The sequence below is a fragment of the Filicampus tigris genome, chromosome 17 (genome assembly GCF_054856515.1).
Source record: "Filicampus tigris isolate MCC_2025a chromosome 17, RoL_Ftig_1.0, whole genome shotgun sequence".
NCBI lineage: Eukaryota > Metazoa > Chordata > Actinopteri > Syngnathiformes > Syngnathidae > Filicampus > Filicampus tigris.
Genome location: NC_141233.1, coordinates 14,176,970 through 14,195,907, shown reverse-complemented (window position 1 = coordinate 14,195,907; position 18,938 = coordinate 14,176,970). Strand labels below are relative to the sequence as shown.

The window sequence follows — 18,938 nt, the reverse complement described above, 5'->3', positions numbered from 1 at the left end:
AAAAAAAAAATGCTTTTCAGTAAAACCACACTTCTTTGAGCATGTGCGTTAACTGCACGTGTTGTTTTTTTTTTTTTTTACACTTTAACAGTCCAGAGGCATTTCACAACTATGTGACCAGCCTGTAAATCATTGATATACACCCTGTATTGAAAAACGTGATACAATTATGTAATTTATCAGATTAGAATGTGCTTCTATTTTTTAGGGGGAAAAAAAAATACAAAACGTCATTCTTTGCATTTAGTGATTGTGTGCTTTCATATTTTTCAAATTGACATACATTATTTGAAAGCCACATTTCAGATACTATTTTATTTTTTTTTTTTTGTTCTGCAGCTTCTTAACAAATGCAGACATTTTTCATTAAGAGCTCGTTTACATGGTTCAGACATTCTTCATGCTTCATGAAAAATCCCAGGCATTGTTTTCGGTCACAGACAAGAGGTCAAAGTTTATATTGTGTTTACAGTATTTGTAACTAGTAACAGAGAGAGACGTTTAAGGCAATGAGAAAATAACTAATGTGTCACTACTGTCAATGTGGTGGCAGTCACGTTTGACCTCTGCAATAAAACGGAAGACAGAATGTCTTCTCTGTGATGCACATCTGATTTTACAAGTTTAAAGTTCAACTTCAAAATGAAATCTATTATGAATGCTGAAATGAAAAAAAAAAAAAAAAAAAAATTGAATCGGCACACTTTTAAGGCCATATTAAACTGGTCTATTTTGCACCGTCAAAGACTATTTGGGGCATCAAAATATTTTTCCCCGCCATTTTATGGACAGCATAGCTCAAAATGAGTCCGTGACAGATTAAGTTTGACATCTTTGCGGTTTGTTAATTGTACACAACCGCCGATTAAACGCAACAAATAGGTGTTGTCGTGAGCGAGATATTGCTTGTTTCCAACTCTGGGTTGTAATTTATCATGTACCAAGTTAGGAATGGCATTAGCCACACTTTGACGTACTCGCTCTGCCTCTCTGGAGCGCACGCATATTAAAGAAATGAGAAGAAATCCAGCCAACAGCCGAGCTGAAAAACATGAGAAGCATTTTTCGATTCAAACCTGTCCGGTTTCATCTTTGCAAAGACAACAATCGGTGGCAGAGCTCTTGGATTGTCTCTCCATAGATTTTGCACGTGGACCCAATGACGTTCCTGGTGAGGTTTGTGCCTTTACGTGTATTAACTTTGGGTGATTCAAAACATCGGGAAAAAAATGAGTTGAAAGGACAACTCTGTCCTGAATGTGACTCTTCCAGCTGAATCAACGCATTTTTTTTTTTTGTTTTGCTTTGGTGCACCTGCGGCTTCATTCGGGCTGACACCTCACGCTGATCATTACACAAGTGCATGCATTCCTCCAAACTATTCAGCAGGACAAAAAAGGCAGAGGTTCGGATTTGTGCTCCAAACGACAGCAACGCGACAGTTATTATCAGGTTGCATATTTGCCGTGCAAAGGCACAAGATTTTGCACACATATTCTGTTTGATGCTCAGAACTTTTGCCCAATTGCAATTATGTTCCCTTTCCTAATGTTACGGCGGATTCTTATTACGGTATTCAACAAATTGGGCTCGCCACATTTCGGGGGAACGCTACTGTTCAAGGAGGGAAGACCAAATTCCCAAGAAATACAAGTAAGGCATTTCAACACTTCAACACATTAAATAACTAATGAGGAGAGGGGAGTGGAAAATGAGTCGCGCACACTGCCGGTATCTGCCCACTTTTGCTCCCTTGCCTGACCAGACTTTGATCCTATTCAGCAAAGGCTCCGCATTCAACCTCCGCGTTAAGTGAGCGGGCTGCTAATCCCTCGTGCGGCCGGCTCAATCGCACTTCCAATGATCCAGAGTTCAGAGAAAGCGCTGGAATTTGAGAGCCGATCATTGGCATTAACATGCAACCGCAACTTCATCTACTTCCTTTTCATTCTTTGCTCTTTTTCAAAGTATTCGATTTGAGTTGATGCTCTTGCGCAATCCCATGGGAGATTTGAGGGTAAGGCCTTCATTCGTCGCATTCTGAAGGTAAGTCCTTCCCAACTACAGTTGAAACCCGAAGCTCAAAAAAAAAAAAAAAATCTCCAACTGTTCGGATTTAGGTGAAATTTTTACCACATGAAATATTTGGGGGGAAAAAGATCAAGTTGCTGACATTGTACGCAATGTGTAAACTAACATTCGTAAGTGCCATACACGGGTAAAAAGAAGTTAACTGGTCTTAATATTATTAAAAAAATGAAACGGGCACACAGCTTTGAACTTAATATGCGAAGAACTTGAAGAAGAGGGAAGATGCTGCTGTTGAGGCGAAGCGCGTCATATAAAAAGATTAAAGGTAGCGCGTAAAAAGGTTCCGCTGTTCTAGTAGGCTTTTCCCGACATTTTGATGGCAGGGGTGTGTCGACATTTTGCAGCCACGGTACTGTAGTGAAATGTTGACGGATGTAATTGGGCTACTTTTAAATCCATGTATCCTTCATCCTTTTGCGACGAAAACCCAAACTGAAAAAGTCACTGACAGTTTTGTCATTTTGATGTGATAAAAAAAAAAAATAATAATAATTTTCATATTTCATTTTCTGGCTCAGTGATTCATTGATCTAATTAGTTTGTGGTGCCAGCGCCGCAACGGTAGCCTGCAACCAAACTGTCATGTGCAGCGTGGTTTGCAGCCCGTGTAAACCCAACCAATTAAATATTTAAATCAAATTTCAGCCTCGTGACCCATTATTACATTTTCCTCTGTGGTAGGATTAGGACAAAAAAAACAGGCCGTGACTAAAAACTCTCTAACTTGTCTTTAATTGTGAGCAGGTGTGAGATGATAGTTTTCCCGGTGTCTTTCCCACATTTTTTTCAGTCAACGGCAGGTAGCTCGATCCTCTTAAGATATACTCTTATCTCGTGGATTTATAGCGACTGTCAAGGCAATTTCATGTCATGTCTGCTTTGAATTTAAAATTAGGAATACAAACAGAATAACTGCCCATTGTTTTGCAAATTATCTTTACAGGCGCTGTGTTGATCACGACCGGGACATATCGAGAAATGTTTCGGGAACTTAACTACTAGAGCTGCTGGCGCCATTTTGTGGAGAATAAAAAAAATATATAAAAAAAGAAACATCCTAAAAATGGCATTTGGTGACCTTCTTGAGCAGGTGGGCAGCACGGGCCGCTTCCAGATCCTGCACGTGACCCTGCTCTGTATTCCCGTGCTACTCATGGCCAGTCACAACATGCTGCAGAATTTTGTGGCGGCCGTGCCTCCTCACTACTGCACCCCGCACGCAAACGTATCGCGGCTACGGCTCAGCCCGCAAGAAATCTTGACAGTCACGGTGCCTTTAGACCAAACGGGCAAGCGTCAGAGCTGCCAGCGTTACGCTGCTCCACAGTGGCACCTCCTGGACAAGAACGCCACTTTGAAACAGGAGGCGGCGGGAGAATCGGATGTCGACATTAGCCTCCAGGGATGCGCTGACGGATGGTCCTACAATATGACCGAGATGACCTCCACAATCATAGACGAGGTAACGCTAGGTTTTCTTATCCGGGCTGGATTTCGAGTCTGAGCGTGGGTGTTGAAAAGTTGTGAAATTGTGTGTTCAGTGGGATTTGGTGTGCGATCTGCGCTCTTTGAAGCAAATGGGCCAAACCGTCTACATGGGAGGTGTTCTTGTGGGATCCATTGTCTTGGGAAGTCTTGCAGACAAGTAAAAAAAAATAAAATAAAAATCAATAAAATTCAGCTAACCCGGCGGCTTTATATTAAGACACTTCACATATTTGTCTGACGGTTGTCATTCGATTTTGGAGTCAAGCGCATCTTGAGTGAGCTACAGTGACTCTGCAATTATCTCAGGTTTGGACGACGCATCCTGTTGATCATTTCTTACCTGCTGATGGCGGTGGCCGGCACGTGTGCTGCTTTCTCCACGTCCTTCCCCGTGTTCTGCCTGTGCCGCTTTGGTTGCGGAATGGCTCTGTCGGGCGTGGGCCTCAACACCTTCTCTCTCAGTAAGCAATTCGGTCGGACTAGGGGAGGGGGGGGGGGGGGGGGGGGAATACAAGGCCAAATGAGCACGCTGCGTCTAAGAGAGAACACTTTCTTTTTCTTTGATAAAGTTGTGGAGTGGATCCCGACCCGTGTGCGGACCGGGGTGGGCACGCTCACAGGCTACTGTTACACGTTGGGACAGTTGATCCAGGCGGCGCTCGCTTACTTCATTAGGGACTGGAGGTGGTTGACCTTGGCTGGGTCTTCACCCTTCTACGTCTTCTTCATCTACTCATGGTGAGATTGTTCAAAGTTGAGCCGATCAGCATCCTGCAAGGATTCAGTAAAGAACGGAATGCGTTCACACAGGGCACGACATTAGGTACAGCTACAAGGAGGACCAAGATCATTCCTTTTTTTTTTTTTTTTTTTAATTTGTGTTTATTTACCTGCTCTGTATGAATTTAAACCAAGGGATAAAACTAAAGAATGAACTCATTGATGAATAGATTAAGATTCTTGCACATTGCGTGTGTGGAATTGATTATTGATTAGTAGCCGCTTGAATCAATTGTAACAAAATGGAGAACACAACTGCAAGCAGCGGAGGTGCTGATCAGCATCAACTAGTTTACTATCGAAAGCAGAGGCTCTCAAACTTGTAACGCCAAGTACTACCTCAAAAAATACTAGTCTCTCCAAGTATCATCAAAATGAAAAAAAGGCACTAGTTTAGTAGGCCAAAGTGTTTGTCGGTTTCATCCCTAAGTGGTATATTTGTGCAAAGTTGGAACTGTACTTGAATAATGGTTAAATCAAAATGTATTGCAAGAGTTAAATGGAAATAGTACCAAAATAAATGTTTGAAATTAAATGTATTTAACTGTAGTTACAAAAAATTACTGTGCTGGATTAAAAAAAAAAAAAAAAAAAAAAGTTGAAGCCATTGTAAAATTGTGCACAGTTTCGTCATTTAATTCAGTGATTCTTTTGCATACCACTAGAGGGAGCCCACAAACACGGACCACACTTAATCCTGTCATTTACTAGATGACATAAAAGCATGTTATGTTTACTTATTCTGAAAAATAGATACAGTAGTTTTTTTGGGGGGGGGGGGGGGGTCTTTCCTTTTCTTGATCTAAAATCAATATTTAAATATTCTACTTTAATTGGTACTCCATTTTGCCATGGTCAATTTCAGTCTATTGCACACTCAACACTTAAACCATAAATCAATACTCTCTGTGACAGCGTCAATCAAAACTGAGAACAGTTATCTTGATACAGGCAGAATTTTTAACAAAGCCCCTCTGTTTGAATCCGAATTACGCGGGTTTGGCTGATGATGTGAAAGTAGCAGTTGGACTGTAATCAAATGCGCTCTCCTACAGGTGGTTTCATGAATCTTCAAGATGGTTGGTCCTGAGCCAGAACTATGACCGAGCCATCAAGAACCTTAAAAGTGTCGCTAAAATGAACAGACGTCGCAAGGAAGGAGACAAAATTGACATGGAAGTAGGCGGAAATGTTCACTGTCCTAACGTGGCCATTTTCCTGTGTTGCATATAGAAACTGAGATTGAGTGAGGTTGACTTTCTCTTTGCATAAAGATGGTGCAAGAGTCCATGAAGAAAGAGATGTCATGCTCACAAGGCACCTACACTGTCTTAGATCTGTTCCGCACTCCCACGATGCGGTCGATGACGATCTGCCTCGGTGCTGTCTGGTGAGCAAACACTCGCATGCAGGCACTTTAAATGACTTCTCATTACATGTAAGCACTTTGCACACCTTGAAACTGAAACATTCAAATGCTGTTCTTTCTTCCACAGGCTATCCACAAGCTTTGCATACTATGGGCTAGCCATGGACCTCCAGAAGTTTGGGGTGGACTTCTACTTAATCCAAGTCATCTTTGGGGTTGTGGACATTCCCTCCAAAATCATCATAACTCTGACAATGAGTTTTATCGGACGCCGTCCGTCCCAAAGCGGTGCACTTGTCGTTGCTGGAATCACCATACTGGTCAACCTGATGGTACCTTACGGTATGACAAAATACACCGTATGCTTGCAAGTGGCATGTCAACAAAACATTACAGTTAGGTTAAGCGGGAACAAAACTGTTAATTCAGTGCCAGACATTTTCAGACCCATTTTTACACTAGCATTTGAAAAATTAAAAAAAAAAAAAAAAATCCTGGTATAGAATGAGTGCATTTTGCTGCTTAATTTATATTCCACAAACACAAAATTAATCAGAATGCCATGTTACGACTAGTGGGCCTGCATAGAGAAAATTCTTGTACAGAAAACTTTGGGGTTGACTTCCGCTTTAAGGCGGGGTCATATTAAAAAAAAAAAAATGTTTTTAGATCATTAAAAATAAAAGTAACTTGAGCCAACTGACTATCCAAAGTCTCTAAGCTATGGGGAATGCTAACCACACTAGGATAGGGAACCTCTCTAACATTTGCCTTAAGAAAAGATCAACTCAGATTGCCATTGATGACATTACCACATTGATCACATCAAAATTCAACTGCCTTACAACTTCACTAATATGATCCCGAACCAGCAGTTTTCCCCTTTACTTAGAGGTTTGATTGATGAACTAAGTGTGCCCCCTGCTGGTTACTGACGAAAATACTAAATCGTTTCATCACATCTATCCTAATCAATGGAGCACCGCTTTATTACGGCGATACGTTCCAGACTCACCTGCAATAGAGACCATAAAAAAGTTTGAACACATCCCTCCATGTTGTCATTATAAGTTTAAATGCTATCCGGAAGTTAGAACACTGGGCCGCCAAATGTCGACAAGGGCCCCCCTCTCCATTTTCTTCTCTCCTAATTAGGCTGGATCTCTTCCAATTAGAGCTCAGTGCTGCGCAACATGTTGTGGCAAAACATGGTACTACACTGAAGGCAAACAACTAAGTTTGGATTTAGCGTTTTAACTAACATGAGTGTCCTGATGTCTGAAATGTTCAATCTGCGACAGAGCATCAGACGCTGCGCACCTCACTGGCTGTCGTGGGTAAAGGCTGCCTGGCTGCCTCCTTCAACTGCTGCTACCTTTACTCTGGAGAGCTCTTCCCCACCATAATTCGGTAAGACGGAGTGAGTTGCAGTCAAACACTAGTTTACTGAAAAAAATAAAAATAAATAAATAAATAATAATAATAATGTTGTTGCACATGTACGCAGTAACATAAGCTCATTAGGACTGAGTCAGAATTTCAGCTGAGCACTTTTCTCCTTGACTATTTGAGCGGCATAATCACGCTGACAAGCCACTCTGAATGATTACATAATGCCTCAAATGGCATTACGTCTTATACTGAAAGTAAAATGGCTCTAAATTGAGTTTGCATGTTCTCCCACATTGAAAAAACACACACGCCATGTTCACTGAAGACTCAATTATCCAAAGGTGTTAAAATGATCTAGAATTGTTGTTTCCACTGTATGTGCCTGGCAACTGACTAGCGACCAGCCCAGGTTGTACCTGCTTCCACTTCGGCTCATCGGCAAATGAGGACAAATAGGTCCACTATAGAAATGGATGCATGGAAATGATAAAGAATTCAATAAAGAAATTATTTCCAGCGGCAGATATTGCAGTGTCCCAAAGAAAGGTCAGAGGCCAAGTGATGAGCTAAAGATTAACTACAGTATGCGACCCAGACGTCGGTCCTACCGGTAGGTCACGTAAACCCAATGACCAACGCAGTAATAAAATATCAACCAAAAATGATTAGGAAACAGTCAGAAATATGCATACTGCTGTCATACTGCGATATCCACTTTCGATAGCATTTGTCAGATTGAGCTAAAGCCTACACGAGCTGACTTTGTACACAAATGGAACACTCATAGTCTTGAATTAATCTAACGTGCATATTTTTGGGCAAGAAAGCATGGGTGGGAGAGTTCACCTCCACAGTCTAAGATTGATTGAAACTTCAATTCTACCACACAAGGAAGACAATGTTAACTTTGTACCTCAGTCAGAACGGAATGGGCTGTGTAGCGATGATGGCTCGCGTCGGGGCGATGGTGGCCCCCATGGTGCTTCTCAGCGGTGACTACATACCTTGGCTGCCGGGTTTGATCTACGGAGGAGCTCCCATCATCAGTGGCGTGGCAGCCTTATTCCTCCCGGAAACACTTGGGTCGCCGCTTCCTGACACAATACAAGATGTGGAAGACAGGTAAATGGACACATCATGTTCACAAAAGTCAAACAAAATAAATAAATAAATGCCGATAGTTGCAGAGTGAACTAAAAGAAAACACTGATCCATATATGAATTGTCTGCTTTCGATACAGGGGCTCTGGTAGAGTCTCCAAAATGCCACCAAAGGAAGCAGCCGCTAAGCAAGACGCGCAGGCAAATCTCCTGAAGCAGGTCGTTTGAATGCATCAAAATTGTACACGTGATGTGGTAATGAAAATTGAGTGGCTACTGCTGTTTCTACAGTTGCTTTTACGGTGATTTTACAATCTCATGTATGACTGCTGGGATTATGGAGAATGATGGTAGTTATAGACGAGTCAATCATGGGGGGGGGGGGGTAAGTAGCCTACTGTCGAGTACAACTAATGTACTCTACATTGAAGATACATCACAGTAATAGCAAATGTAACAAATGTGTGAAAATAAAGAAATAATAAAGATTTTTAACTTGAACAACATTTAGTAAGTAAGCTTACATTTGAAGCTTCCTAAAGTTGAACCAAGTTCTAGTTCCACCATACACTCGACTCTCAGTGAAATTTCACGATGAACGTAAAATGCACCAACTAGTACAGGTGAACTTAATTCGACGTTGCCATTCTGCTCCTTGTCAGAAGACACACACAAAAAAAAGTGCAAACAGTACTGAATCATTGAACAGTTGGACGCGCTCTCAAAAGTTTGGAACAAATGGACATGAGTTTTCATGAGCAAGGACGCTAACGCTAAATAAAACTCACCTGTCAGGTGTCTGCGGTAGACGTTGCATATTCGTAATTTCTGCCCCCATTTTAGTTAAATTTTAAACGTTGTCAGAACGAGTTTGAGGGTTAATAAAAACGCCAACGCAGGTAAAATAGTAATCCAGGACAAGTCTAAACGTCTTACTTGTGGGTGGAAATGATTATTCGAAGATGTTCCTTCTATTTAAAGATGTCCTGTTCCTTCCGCGGCAGGTTTAAATGTTAATGCGCTGAAACAGCGACACCCAGCGCATGGCTGTGATATTGCAGCAACAACTGCAACTAAACAAGTGCAAGCAATCCACACGAGCTGTATGTTTGCACGTGCTAACATCTTTAAGAGTCCTTCGTGCCCCCGCCCCCGACTCTCTTAAAGCGTGTTATCCATTATGCATTTTTTTCCACGTTATGTCCCAGTTATATTTTTACTGAACTTTCCACTTGCTGCTAACTAGATTGGCTTATATTAAACTTCATGTTTCACCGGTGACAGGTCGTGCATTTGGTGCCTGGGACTTCAGGGGGACTTACCTGACTTATTTAATGCCACCACATCATGTCGCAATTATAGAACCATTATGCAATAACAAAAATGCAATAACAGCACGAACATGTTCCATCGTCTGGAGCAGTTCAGTATAAACATTTCGATATCAAATAGCATGAAAAACAATGTAAATAAAATCAGTGATATGCACCAGATATTATTTGTATTAAGGTGCGCATTCCAGACGTGCTTTGCTTGTCAAAGTTGGCTGCAACACGTTTTGCTCAAACCAACTGATCAGAGGAAGGAAAATGCTTCGGATAGACTGTTGGGAATAAATTAATACAATTTCATGGAACAAATCTTGGTTGAAATGTTGGTCATTGGCTTCTGAATGAGGGTCGGCCACCATGTCTCGGGCGCATTTGAGTTCATGTGTATGCAGTCTGTACGAACCAAAAGTTACTATAAGAGCAGAATTGGCTCATTTATACAATATTGCTATAAGTAAGCGTGAAAATCAGATGGATGCATTCGTGCAGTTTATTCACATAGCACGTCAATAAAATATACATGTTTGTTTTATAAATGTGTTTGGACGTGTTTGATTTGCTTGTAAAGTTTGATCACCTTTACGTTAAGGTTTAAATGTACTACAGGGACTCCTACCCAACAATAGTTGGGCGATGTGTTCGTCTTGGAATTGGTATTGCCATCTAGTGGTGTGTTTTCGTCAATGCTAAATTCAACAGAAATACAGTACAGTGCATCTATTAGCATACAGTATGTTATTGCTAGATAAAACACACCCGTCTGAACAATATAAAGTTCCGGAGGATTTTGCTTTTGTTTAACAAATAGAGGGACATATCCAATTATTTCAATGTTATTTTTCAAATAGGTTTTAATCTTTACAGGGAATAGCATAAATATATTATTAACATCTGTTGTGTCATTTCCACTCCTCTGCAAGAAAAAACATCGGGCCTATGTGTTATTATTTTTTTCAAAAGTATAACGTGCGTCTCCTCTCATGAACTATAATAAAATAATGTCCTCAAAATGTAATGTTGTACACATTCACATTAATATGTGCATTCAAGCAAGGAAATGTGCCAAGATGCAGGGCAAACATTTCTGCAGAAATAACTACATCGTAAAAATGATATGAATAAAGATTTATTTTCCTCATATGAACAGGTGGAATCATTTTTCATTTTATTTTACAATCGATGACAATCTCGCATTGTTTCTTTTATTTCTAGCATATTCCAGGAATGACATGTGGGGGGGTCGGGTGGGGCAAGGGGTGGGGGCTGTATTTTTATTGCTGAATGTTAAATGAAATACACTTTCATCGACTGGAATAGAATTGTCTGCTGCTTTTCTTTTTTTTTTTTTCTCCTTTTTTAAAACCATGCACCCATCTAACCTTGACCACAAGGACATGCAGAGGAAAGGAGTTTCAAGCCGGGGGGGGGGGGGGTGCGAGGTCAGGTGGAAGTGGGTCTTTAAATGAAAAGAGAGGAGACTGTAGCAGGGCATGCCTGGTAGGACCTCAACATGGTGAGTTTTGCCAAAGTGAGGGGAATCACAGAATTGAAGTTGGAGGAGGAGGCAGGGATAGTGAAATTACCTGCAAGTGACCTGTGACCAAAGACCATTCCCCATAAAAAGACCACTGTGCAATTACCACAAAACCAGTTCGAAGTGCAGAACAATCATTAGCATCTATTTTGAATGCTTAATAGCAACATACCAACAGTGACAAAAACTTCAGCTTTCCACTCAGATTTTCAGAATTTTCTGGGGGCTTGAATGTATTTGATTCCTTGAATCAGGCTGAATTTGATATGACTAAATCTGTCAATAAGACAAAGCGGTAGGTACACAGTACTATCGGAGGAGACACTATTTGGATGCTACTTGACATTACTGGAAGTGTGCATGTAAAAGTGAAGCGCTCTAAACCGAGTGATAAAATAAGTATGTGCACAAGAAACTCGATAGATGGCTTTTTTTTTTTTTTTTTTTTTTTTTTTTTTTACAAAGAAAAATAACTGTGTTAAATATGCATTGACTGTATATCGTGTTGCTTCATCCTACACTACAGGCGTCACGCACACGTCGCACGGTCACCTCTTAGAAAATGATGTCATCAAACAGCAAAATAGAAAGTTTGCATATTTTTGCATTGTATGATCCCTTTCACAGCTATTCCATTTGTGATGTCTACTTTGTTCTTCCTCCTATTTGACTTTATGCGCATGTTTAGAGTGCATGAAGGTCCCAAACAGACTTAACTGGGTGAGGGATTAGGGTGAAAAAGAAGTGTGAGTGTGTGTGTGTGGGGGGGGGGGGGGGGGAATCCTGAGACACTGTGTGGCCTCTAACAGAGACCACAAAAGCCAGAATGGACACAGAAGGATGATGAAGTATGGGATTTTAAAGGGGGGGGGGGGGTGCTAAGATTTGAGTGAAAACAGATGCAATCTTTTTGTTTCACCCACCACCTCTGATGGCAGGGGTCACCCTGTGCCAAGCGGCTCAGTATTTGTGAGGCTCATAAAAGGCTCAAACGAGGGGGGCCTGCAGAAAAGGTGGGTGGGGGTCTGACTGGGAATTGGGGGGTTGGGGGGGGGTTATCTGTAAACACATCAAGCAATGACCTGCATAACTTAACACAACCTACCGCAGCTTCACCTGCGCCTACTCAGTAGTGCTCGGGGGCGGGGTGGGGACACAGTCGTAATAAAGCAGTGTGTATTTCTGATGCGCACTGGTAAACCCTCCAGGTCGATGGCACCGCATTAACAACCATCGGAACTCTTAACGATACATGCAAGCGGGGTGGCACACACGCACTTGCTCGGCCCGCGCGAATCGGATGGCAAAAAGAATCGACATTGTCGTCACGAAGCAGGCATTCTATTTGATCCCAAATGATAAACCCTACGGGTGAGTTACATTGATGTAAACATACACTTTGTGATGAAAGTGGTTTATATTGCGTGATATGGAAGGACGTTCCAGTGGGGTGCGACTCCTCAAAGGACGGCGACTTGGAAAGAAAAGACATTTTCGACCAGAGAGAGAGAGAAAAAAAAACAAACCAAAAACAAAACAAAACAAAACAAAACAAAACAAAACATTAATGTGTATAAAAAAATGAGGCGTCCGTATAAGAAAGGCTACAAAAACCTCCACTGGCCCTCTGGCATCGGCAAACAGCAAAAGGCACCACAATATTACTCTATTTTTTTCTTTTTTTTTTTTTTCTCTTTTTGACCTTGTGAAAAAACTGGCACATCTTTTTATGCTGTAAATCAAAATGTACATATAAATAGAGTTTTCCCTATAAAAAAGTCTTTGCTGTTAACTAGTAGACAACTTTTGCTAAAATGAAAATAAATATTTCATTTGTTTAGAATATCTGTCAGTTATATAAAATAAAAATATTTCTTATAGATGCAGGTCTATGCTATATTGACTTTTTTTTTTCGTCGGTTCATGGTCGCTCGCTAATGGGGTGTAGTGTCCGGTTTGGAGCGGGAGTGCGTCAGTCTTGTCTGCATGTGCCCGCCGCGCACACTGTGCCGCCCCGACGACTGAGGAGTCCGACTGTCCGCCGGCCTGTAGATGGTGGAGGGCTCGGCGTTCATGTTCTGCATACTGAGGAAGGGCGTGCTTTCGCCGCCGTCCTCCTCCGACTCGCTTCCCGTTAGGCAGCTGCGGGAGCCGTAGTCCCGGGAGGCCTCGTAACCGCGCGGGGCCACGTGGCCGTTCAGTCTGGATCTCCTCCAGCGCCGGCTATCGGGCGCTCCCGACCCGCTTCTCTTTGGTTGCTCCCTCGAGGAGAGATACTCCTGGGTGGTCTCATAGTCTTCGTCGTCCGCCAGCCGGTAGGGGCTGGAGGGCAGGCTGCCCCTGCTGTCGTTGGGATAGGTGCGCCGCTGCTGCCGGTAGGCCTCCTGGCACTGGGCGTCGTGGAGGGGCACTTGGTAGCGGCGCAGCAGAGGCTGGTTGTCTTCCAGGGGGTACGGGTTGTGGACGGCGGGAGGGAGGGACATGGCGTGGCCGGCGTTGGGCGAGGTGATCTGGAAGGTAGGCACCTGCGGGGGCAATGAGTAATGGAAATCCACTGGCGACAGGCGGGCTGGTGTCGTTAGGGCCGACACATATCTGTCGGGAGGGGAGAGCAGAGAAAGCGGATTCGTCTTTGGTGAGGGTTCAGAAGTGCCGGATCTGAATCTGAATGCAGTTTCGGATGTAATGAGCAAAGAGTAGTCATTGCATTGCAAAATGGATGTGCCTACATAAACCTGGAAATGCCTTTCATGTCTGTGTCTAACTGACTTCCTGTTCCTGAGTCTGTTCAGGCATGTAATATTAGCTGCTAATTATTAATGATGACAGAACGGTGGTTTCCAACGTAGAGAATTTGAATCTCAAATGGGACGTGCGGTGTGCAACACATCCGTCTATACAGTATGAGTTGAATTTCCCCTTGAGAGAAATGATGAGTATAATAAATTAAAAAGAAGTGAAGACTCTATATTGTGCATAGGCACAGTGTGAATGTTTTTTTGTTTTGCTTTTTTTTGTCCGTCCTTTGATTGACGGGTACTCAGTCTAGTGTGTGCACAGTCCCTCACCCAAAGTCAGCTCTCCCAGAAAGAAGGCCGACGTGGTTTCTCTGTGGATTCTCCCACAGACAAAATATGTGTGTCACGGGTTAATGAAGAGCTGTCTATGTTGCATAACAGAGCTGCGAACCAGCTGTGTTAACATCATCATCATTATCCTCTGGCGTTCCCCAAGGATCTATAAAAGGCCCACTTCTTTTTTTTTTTCCTTTCTATTAAGTCTTTTAATATATATTTTTAGGTGATTCGGATACATTGCAGATGTATTTTCATTCTACTTAGATGATTACAGTTGTTGATATTGGTGCTTTAAAAATTCCATTGTAAAAAATCAATTCGAACTAAGAATGCGAAGTGTGGGGCAACATAAAAAAAAAAAAACATCGTCACAAGACAGGCAAGTCAGGTCAACTGACTAAACTCGCATCCTCAGGCTTTGAAGCTCAATGCCGATTACAATGAACCAGTGACCTCTTTTTAAACGCTATTAAAACAAAAAAATATTTGAGATAATTCTTTGTGGAAAGTACAAATGCTAGTGAGGTACAGATGATGTTTTAAAAAAAAAAAATCGGTTTCCTACTTTAGCTACTTCACACACACTTCAACGACAGCTACAATAAAAAACATATTGTGCATTTTTGGGGTTTCGTTTATGCAGCTCTTGCATCGGATCTCGACTCATGCAGGTCTACCTCATCTCGTTCGCCACCAATACGCCCACGCAACACATTCGCGAGACGAGTCGGCAGCAGTTACATTTCGCTGATCGCTGTGGATCTTTGAAGCGTGACGAGCCTTTAGGAAGCTCTATACACTAAGGCCAAGTGAGCCTGAGAGATTTCCACAGGCGGTGCTGATTTTGCTGATGCAGAAGCCGCCATAACGGACGAGGCCCATGTTGTTTGTTACTGGACTCTAAGGGGATGTCGCTTATGTAATCGGGCTGCGCATAGCAATTGGAGGCACAATTCATGCGCGCGTACTCGACGTAGGCTGGTTCCTTTCACGCGGAAACGCTTAAAAAAAAAAAAAGAAGAAAGTCAAACACACAAAACGCAAGACAAAACTTGTCAGGGTTGATGACGACAATTTATACAGGCGCTTGTTGTTGTGCTTCGGATGCTATGCATGCGCATGGTGTGTTTGTTTGACAGTTGTTTGGCAACCCAGAATGTAGTCGCACTTGTGAAATGACTAAATAGATTACCATGTGACACATTTTTCACCTCCCAAAATGAGCCGCGGGCTCAGTCCCACCTGTCGCTATGCGGAGAGTCTCCCAGGGAGTCAAAGGAGTCCCCATATCGGAGGGCCGGCCGATGGGGGTCATTGTAAGCGCAGTGCGCGGCCCGCCGGGCCCGTGCCTCCATGCACGCGGGGCTGCTGCATTTACTGGTCCCCACCGACGATGACATCATCCCCGGTGAGTCAGAGAGGACACTGTCCGAATGTTCCAGGCTCCACGTCCGTTCCTCGGGTCTGAAAGAGCACAAAGCGTGTCAGGGCTCACGTCGCGGAGGCATTCCGGGAGCCTTTTGGAACGGATACACCCGACGCGCGCTCGCCTGTGTGTTGATGAATGGGCGCGTGTGGAAGAATTGTGAGATCTGGAAGAGGTGTGGCTGGCAGGGAAGGATCCTTCTGTCGCAGGCCGTATGACTCGTTCAGTTGCTGGGACGTTCTTTGATATGTACTGGGTGAAAGAAAAAAAAAAAAAAAAAAAAAAAGTTGAATTGTATTGACATCTTGATATGCACTTACAATAAATGACTTATTTTTCCACTTTCTCCTTATATACCTCACAGTAAGTTCGGGATATTTGTTGAACCTAAAAAGCATTATAAAAGTCGCAGGCGAACTTAGTTTGACCTTTAAACGTTTGAATGCAGGGTCCAACTGTTCAATCTTTCAGTATTTACCGTACAACTCTTAAAAAAGGAGCTGCAAGGGGAACTCAAATGAAACTCGACTGAGGTGCGAAGGTTTACAAATATCATTCCCTGCCTGATAAAGAGCCAACGCATAAAACCGAAGAACTGCTCCATCCGAAACTCACGTCTACCATGGGGATTTCTTCTGGTCCTGGTCCTGGGTGATTGGGTCCGTTTGCTAGGTTCCGATTGGGGTGCTCTGGACACATGTTTTGTCTCAGATGATTGTGCATCTTCTTTCTCTGTTTCCTGTTGAGAGAGACTTGGTCACTCATCGCACTATATACGCGAGCTGCGACGCGCTTGATAAGGGTCTTTGCGCTGCATTTTCGAGTAGCATCTTACTTGGTTTTACAGTAGGCAACCACACAAACGATGCCCACCACCAACAGAGCCACACAAATGCCCGTGATTGTCAGGACTCTCTTTTGGTAGAGTTCTTCTGCCTCTGTCCACAGCACGCAATAAAAAAAAATAAAAAGAACAACAACAAAAACACAGACAATGACACAGGTTAGAAAGGGAGAAGACAGTGAGCGTCTTCAAAAGCAGCTTCCTTCTTTACACTGCATAGCTACAGTATGAACTTTAGAATACTTCTTACCGGCCCTGACTATTCACGTGTTACATCATCACAAAGGCGACATTACAACTTGGGAGCTTTTCCAGAGAAGAGTTTGCGTGAGTTTGAGGGTTAGACTCAACTCCCTCCTCAGTGGGAAGGATAAATAATGTGATAAACATTTGTGCAATTCCTATAGAAGTTTCCAAGCCGATTGACGTCATTGGGCCAATTTATGTTTCTGACATAATACATATACAAGTGTTTTTTTTTTGTTTTTTTTCCCCTTGTGGCAAACTGGGTTAATTTCAGCGATGATCATTGAGTGCTTTCATTACAAAAAATAATAATATATATATGTATATAAATGTCCACCATTTTTCACACACAATAGCATTTTGTGACACTCACAGCGTTGCAATTAGTCCCGTTTTGAATGTGCGACTCAAAACGACTCAACTTTGATGTACCATTTCCCCGCTCATTTCCCACGAGAAGACAGCCTCACGCTAGTGTTCATTTCACCCTCAAACCAGCAAAGTACATTTCTGGAAAAGCTTGATGAAAATGAGAGCTGTCAAAAGGAGGACGGAAATAGCAGCAAACAGAAGCAAATCATGACCGTAGGCTCTAAATATAGCACCGCATGCTCATACCAACAACCGCTCTTTTGAAAGCTAAATCAAACAGCGCAGACTTTTGTAGACTTCATAGGCAAATTCCAGCTCGACTTATGACAGAGTGAGGCAAGGCACGGGTACTAAATCTCCAGAAGTAATAGAAAGGGAAGGCATATGCAAAGAGAAAGCAGGCGAGAGTTGAGAGGCATCTGGCGGCTACAAACATGATACATCATGCTTGTTAAAGATGGAATGAGGAAACAAAAGGAGGACCAGGCTCTGATGCGAGTCGGACGGTCGACTCGACGCGCATGGACGAGAGGTGCGGGTGATGACATCCATGTTAATGGTGTTTGATGGAGAATCAGTTGCAGGGATTCTGCACTCCGAGCGAGTCAGAGTTTGTTTCGCCGAGGGGGAGACTGATTGGTTAATCGAGGGGACGGCATGATTCGCAGGTCACACCGCGGATGGAACGGATGCATGTCAAAATGAAATCGCTTTGTTTGGTTTTGTTTTGTTTTTAGTATCTATGCAGGACTGAGAATCAAAATGGATTGTTCCATACCCATATATTCAATCCCAAGTTGATCTGCCGTGGCAGAAAGTTGACAGTTGGAAGAAAAAACAACAACAACAACAACAACAACAACAACAACAAAAAGAGAAACAAAAGAGCAGATTATGAAAGAGTATCCTCCGCACATATAGTGGGGCAAACAGACACAATAAAGTGAACCCTTGTTTGACTTAGTAACTGTCAGACATTGTTAGCAACATTGAACGATGGGGCATTGCGCAGGCAGCATACAAAAACACACGCACACACACACACACACACAGCAAAGATCCTAACATGCTATCCTCTTCATTTCACAGTCTAATGCGTCATTTCCATGGCCAAATATAGCAGGGTCACATATTACCCGCCCGCCCCTTGGTTTTCACCGCATAGTAAAAAAGCACAACACTTTTTCTGTTTCCAAACACACCCATCCCTCGACGAGGCAGGTTGAAACAAGCGTTTATCGTACCATAATTGAAACAATCAGCACGAATAGGAATAACGTTACAGTTACGTCGAGGGCTGCATTCATATCTCTGGCAGCTCGCTGGCTTCACTTTGAGTCCGAGCGAGTCCCAGCTGTTCTTAGGACAACAACGCTCTTGTTCCGATTGGCCATCCTCCTTGCCGTATGGGCCGCGCGGTATCTCCCGGGGATGGGTGGTGGCCCTGCAGGAAGCGGGTCTTTAAGTGCGGAATGGATGTGCGTGCGCGCATGTGCCTGTTGGCTGTGCACTCGCCGGGAGAAAGTGTGATTTATTTGTGAAATATCAACAGTGTCTTAAAGTTCACTTGGAAGGCTAATCGCTACATCCATCATGTTTGGATGTGACTTTCCAAGAGCTGGATTTTTTTTTTTTTTTTTTTTTGTGAGTGTGGATAAGCATGTTTGAAGAACCGCAGGTTAATAGTCATCTTTTGAATATATTGATTAAATGGTGGCTTTTGTTTTCGAGCTCACATTGCATAAATGTGGAGGGTGTCCTCTTAATGGCAGCATATCCGGTTTGTATTTTTCGCGCAGCAGGAGAACTATTTTTCGTTCAAGACGATATGAACACTTAACGCGTCATGATATGAAATTTGCAACAAAAAAGAAAGGACCCTCTCTA

At 42.8% G+C, this 18,938-nt stretch overlaps 3 protein-coding genes across 12 annotated transcripts in view; 1 reads left to right on the top strand and 2 right to left on the bottom strand.

Annotated features, from left to right (window-relative positions):
* Positions 1–9,141, bottom strand: part of LOC147133516 (neurexin-2-like) — a 150,988-nt gene extending 141,847 nt beyond the window's left edge. The window contains exons 1-4 of one of the 2 annotated variants that reach the window (XM_086012153.1): positions 9,010–9,141; positions 8,034–8,214; positions 4,247–4,350; positions 3,920–4,058 (exon numbers count right to left, since the gene is read on the bottom strand). The gene's annotated coding sequence lies outside the window, so the exon portion shown is untranslated. Of the gene's footprint in view, positions 1–3,919; positions 4,059–4,246; positions 4,351–5,684; positions 5,950–8,033; positions 8,215–9,009 lie in introns of those variants that run through there. The other variant, XM_086012154.1, reaches the window with a different exon arrangement.
* slc22a6l (solute carrier family 22 member 6, like) lies at positions 1,572–10,643 on the top strand. 2 transcript variants are annotated; one of them, XM_086012167.1, is made up of 12 exons: positions 1,572–1,653; positions 1,969–2,046; positions 3,035–3,553; positions 3,633–3,736; positions 3,886–4,040; positions 4,149–4,317; positions 5,415–5,538; positions 5,634–5,749; positions 5,856–6,070; positions 7,030–7,138; positions 8,039–8,242; positions 8,362–10,643. In XM_086012167.1, exons 3-12 carry the CDS (start codon positions 3,155–3,157, stop codon positions 8,447–8,449), a joined length of 1,683 nt encoding a protein of 560 aa, XP_085868293.1. In that variant the 5' UTR covers positions 1,572–1,653; positions 1,969–2,046; positions 3,035–3,154; the 3' UTR covers positions 8,450–10,643. The 2 variants fall into 2 exon arrangements, with proteins under 2 accessions (XP_085868293.1, XP_085868291.1); XM_086012165.1 differs by lacking the exon at positions 1,572–1,653 and having other exon boundaries at positions 1,708–2,046.
* Positions 10,644–10,662: 19 nt separating this feature from the next.
* The window catches only part of nrg2a (neuregulin 2a), an 88,747-nt gene continuing 80,471 nt past the window's right edge, over positions 10,663–18,938 (bottom strand). For 5 of the 8 annotated variants that reach the window (XM_086012159.1, XM_086012160.1, XM_086012157.1 and 2 more), the window contains 6 exons: positions 17,830–17,853; positions 16,425–16,527; positions 16,205–16,328; positions 15,714–15,841; positions 15,406–15,627; positions 10,663–13,681 (listed from right to left, as the gene is read on the bottom strand). In XM_086012159.1, coding sequence (XP_085868285.1) covers positions 13,021–13,681; positions 15,406–15,627; positions 15,714–15,841; positions 16,205–16,328; positions 16,425–16,527; positions 17,830–17,853 — 1,262 coding nt within the window. In that variant the 3' untranslated portion in view covers positions 10,663–13,020. The remainder of the gene's footprint in view (positions 13,682–15,405; positions 15,628–15,713; positions 15,842–16,204; positions 16,329–16,424; positions 16,528–17,829; positions 17,854–18,938) is intronic. The other 3 variants (XM_086012161.1, XM_086012163.1, XM_086012162.1) reach the window with 2 other exon arrangements.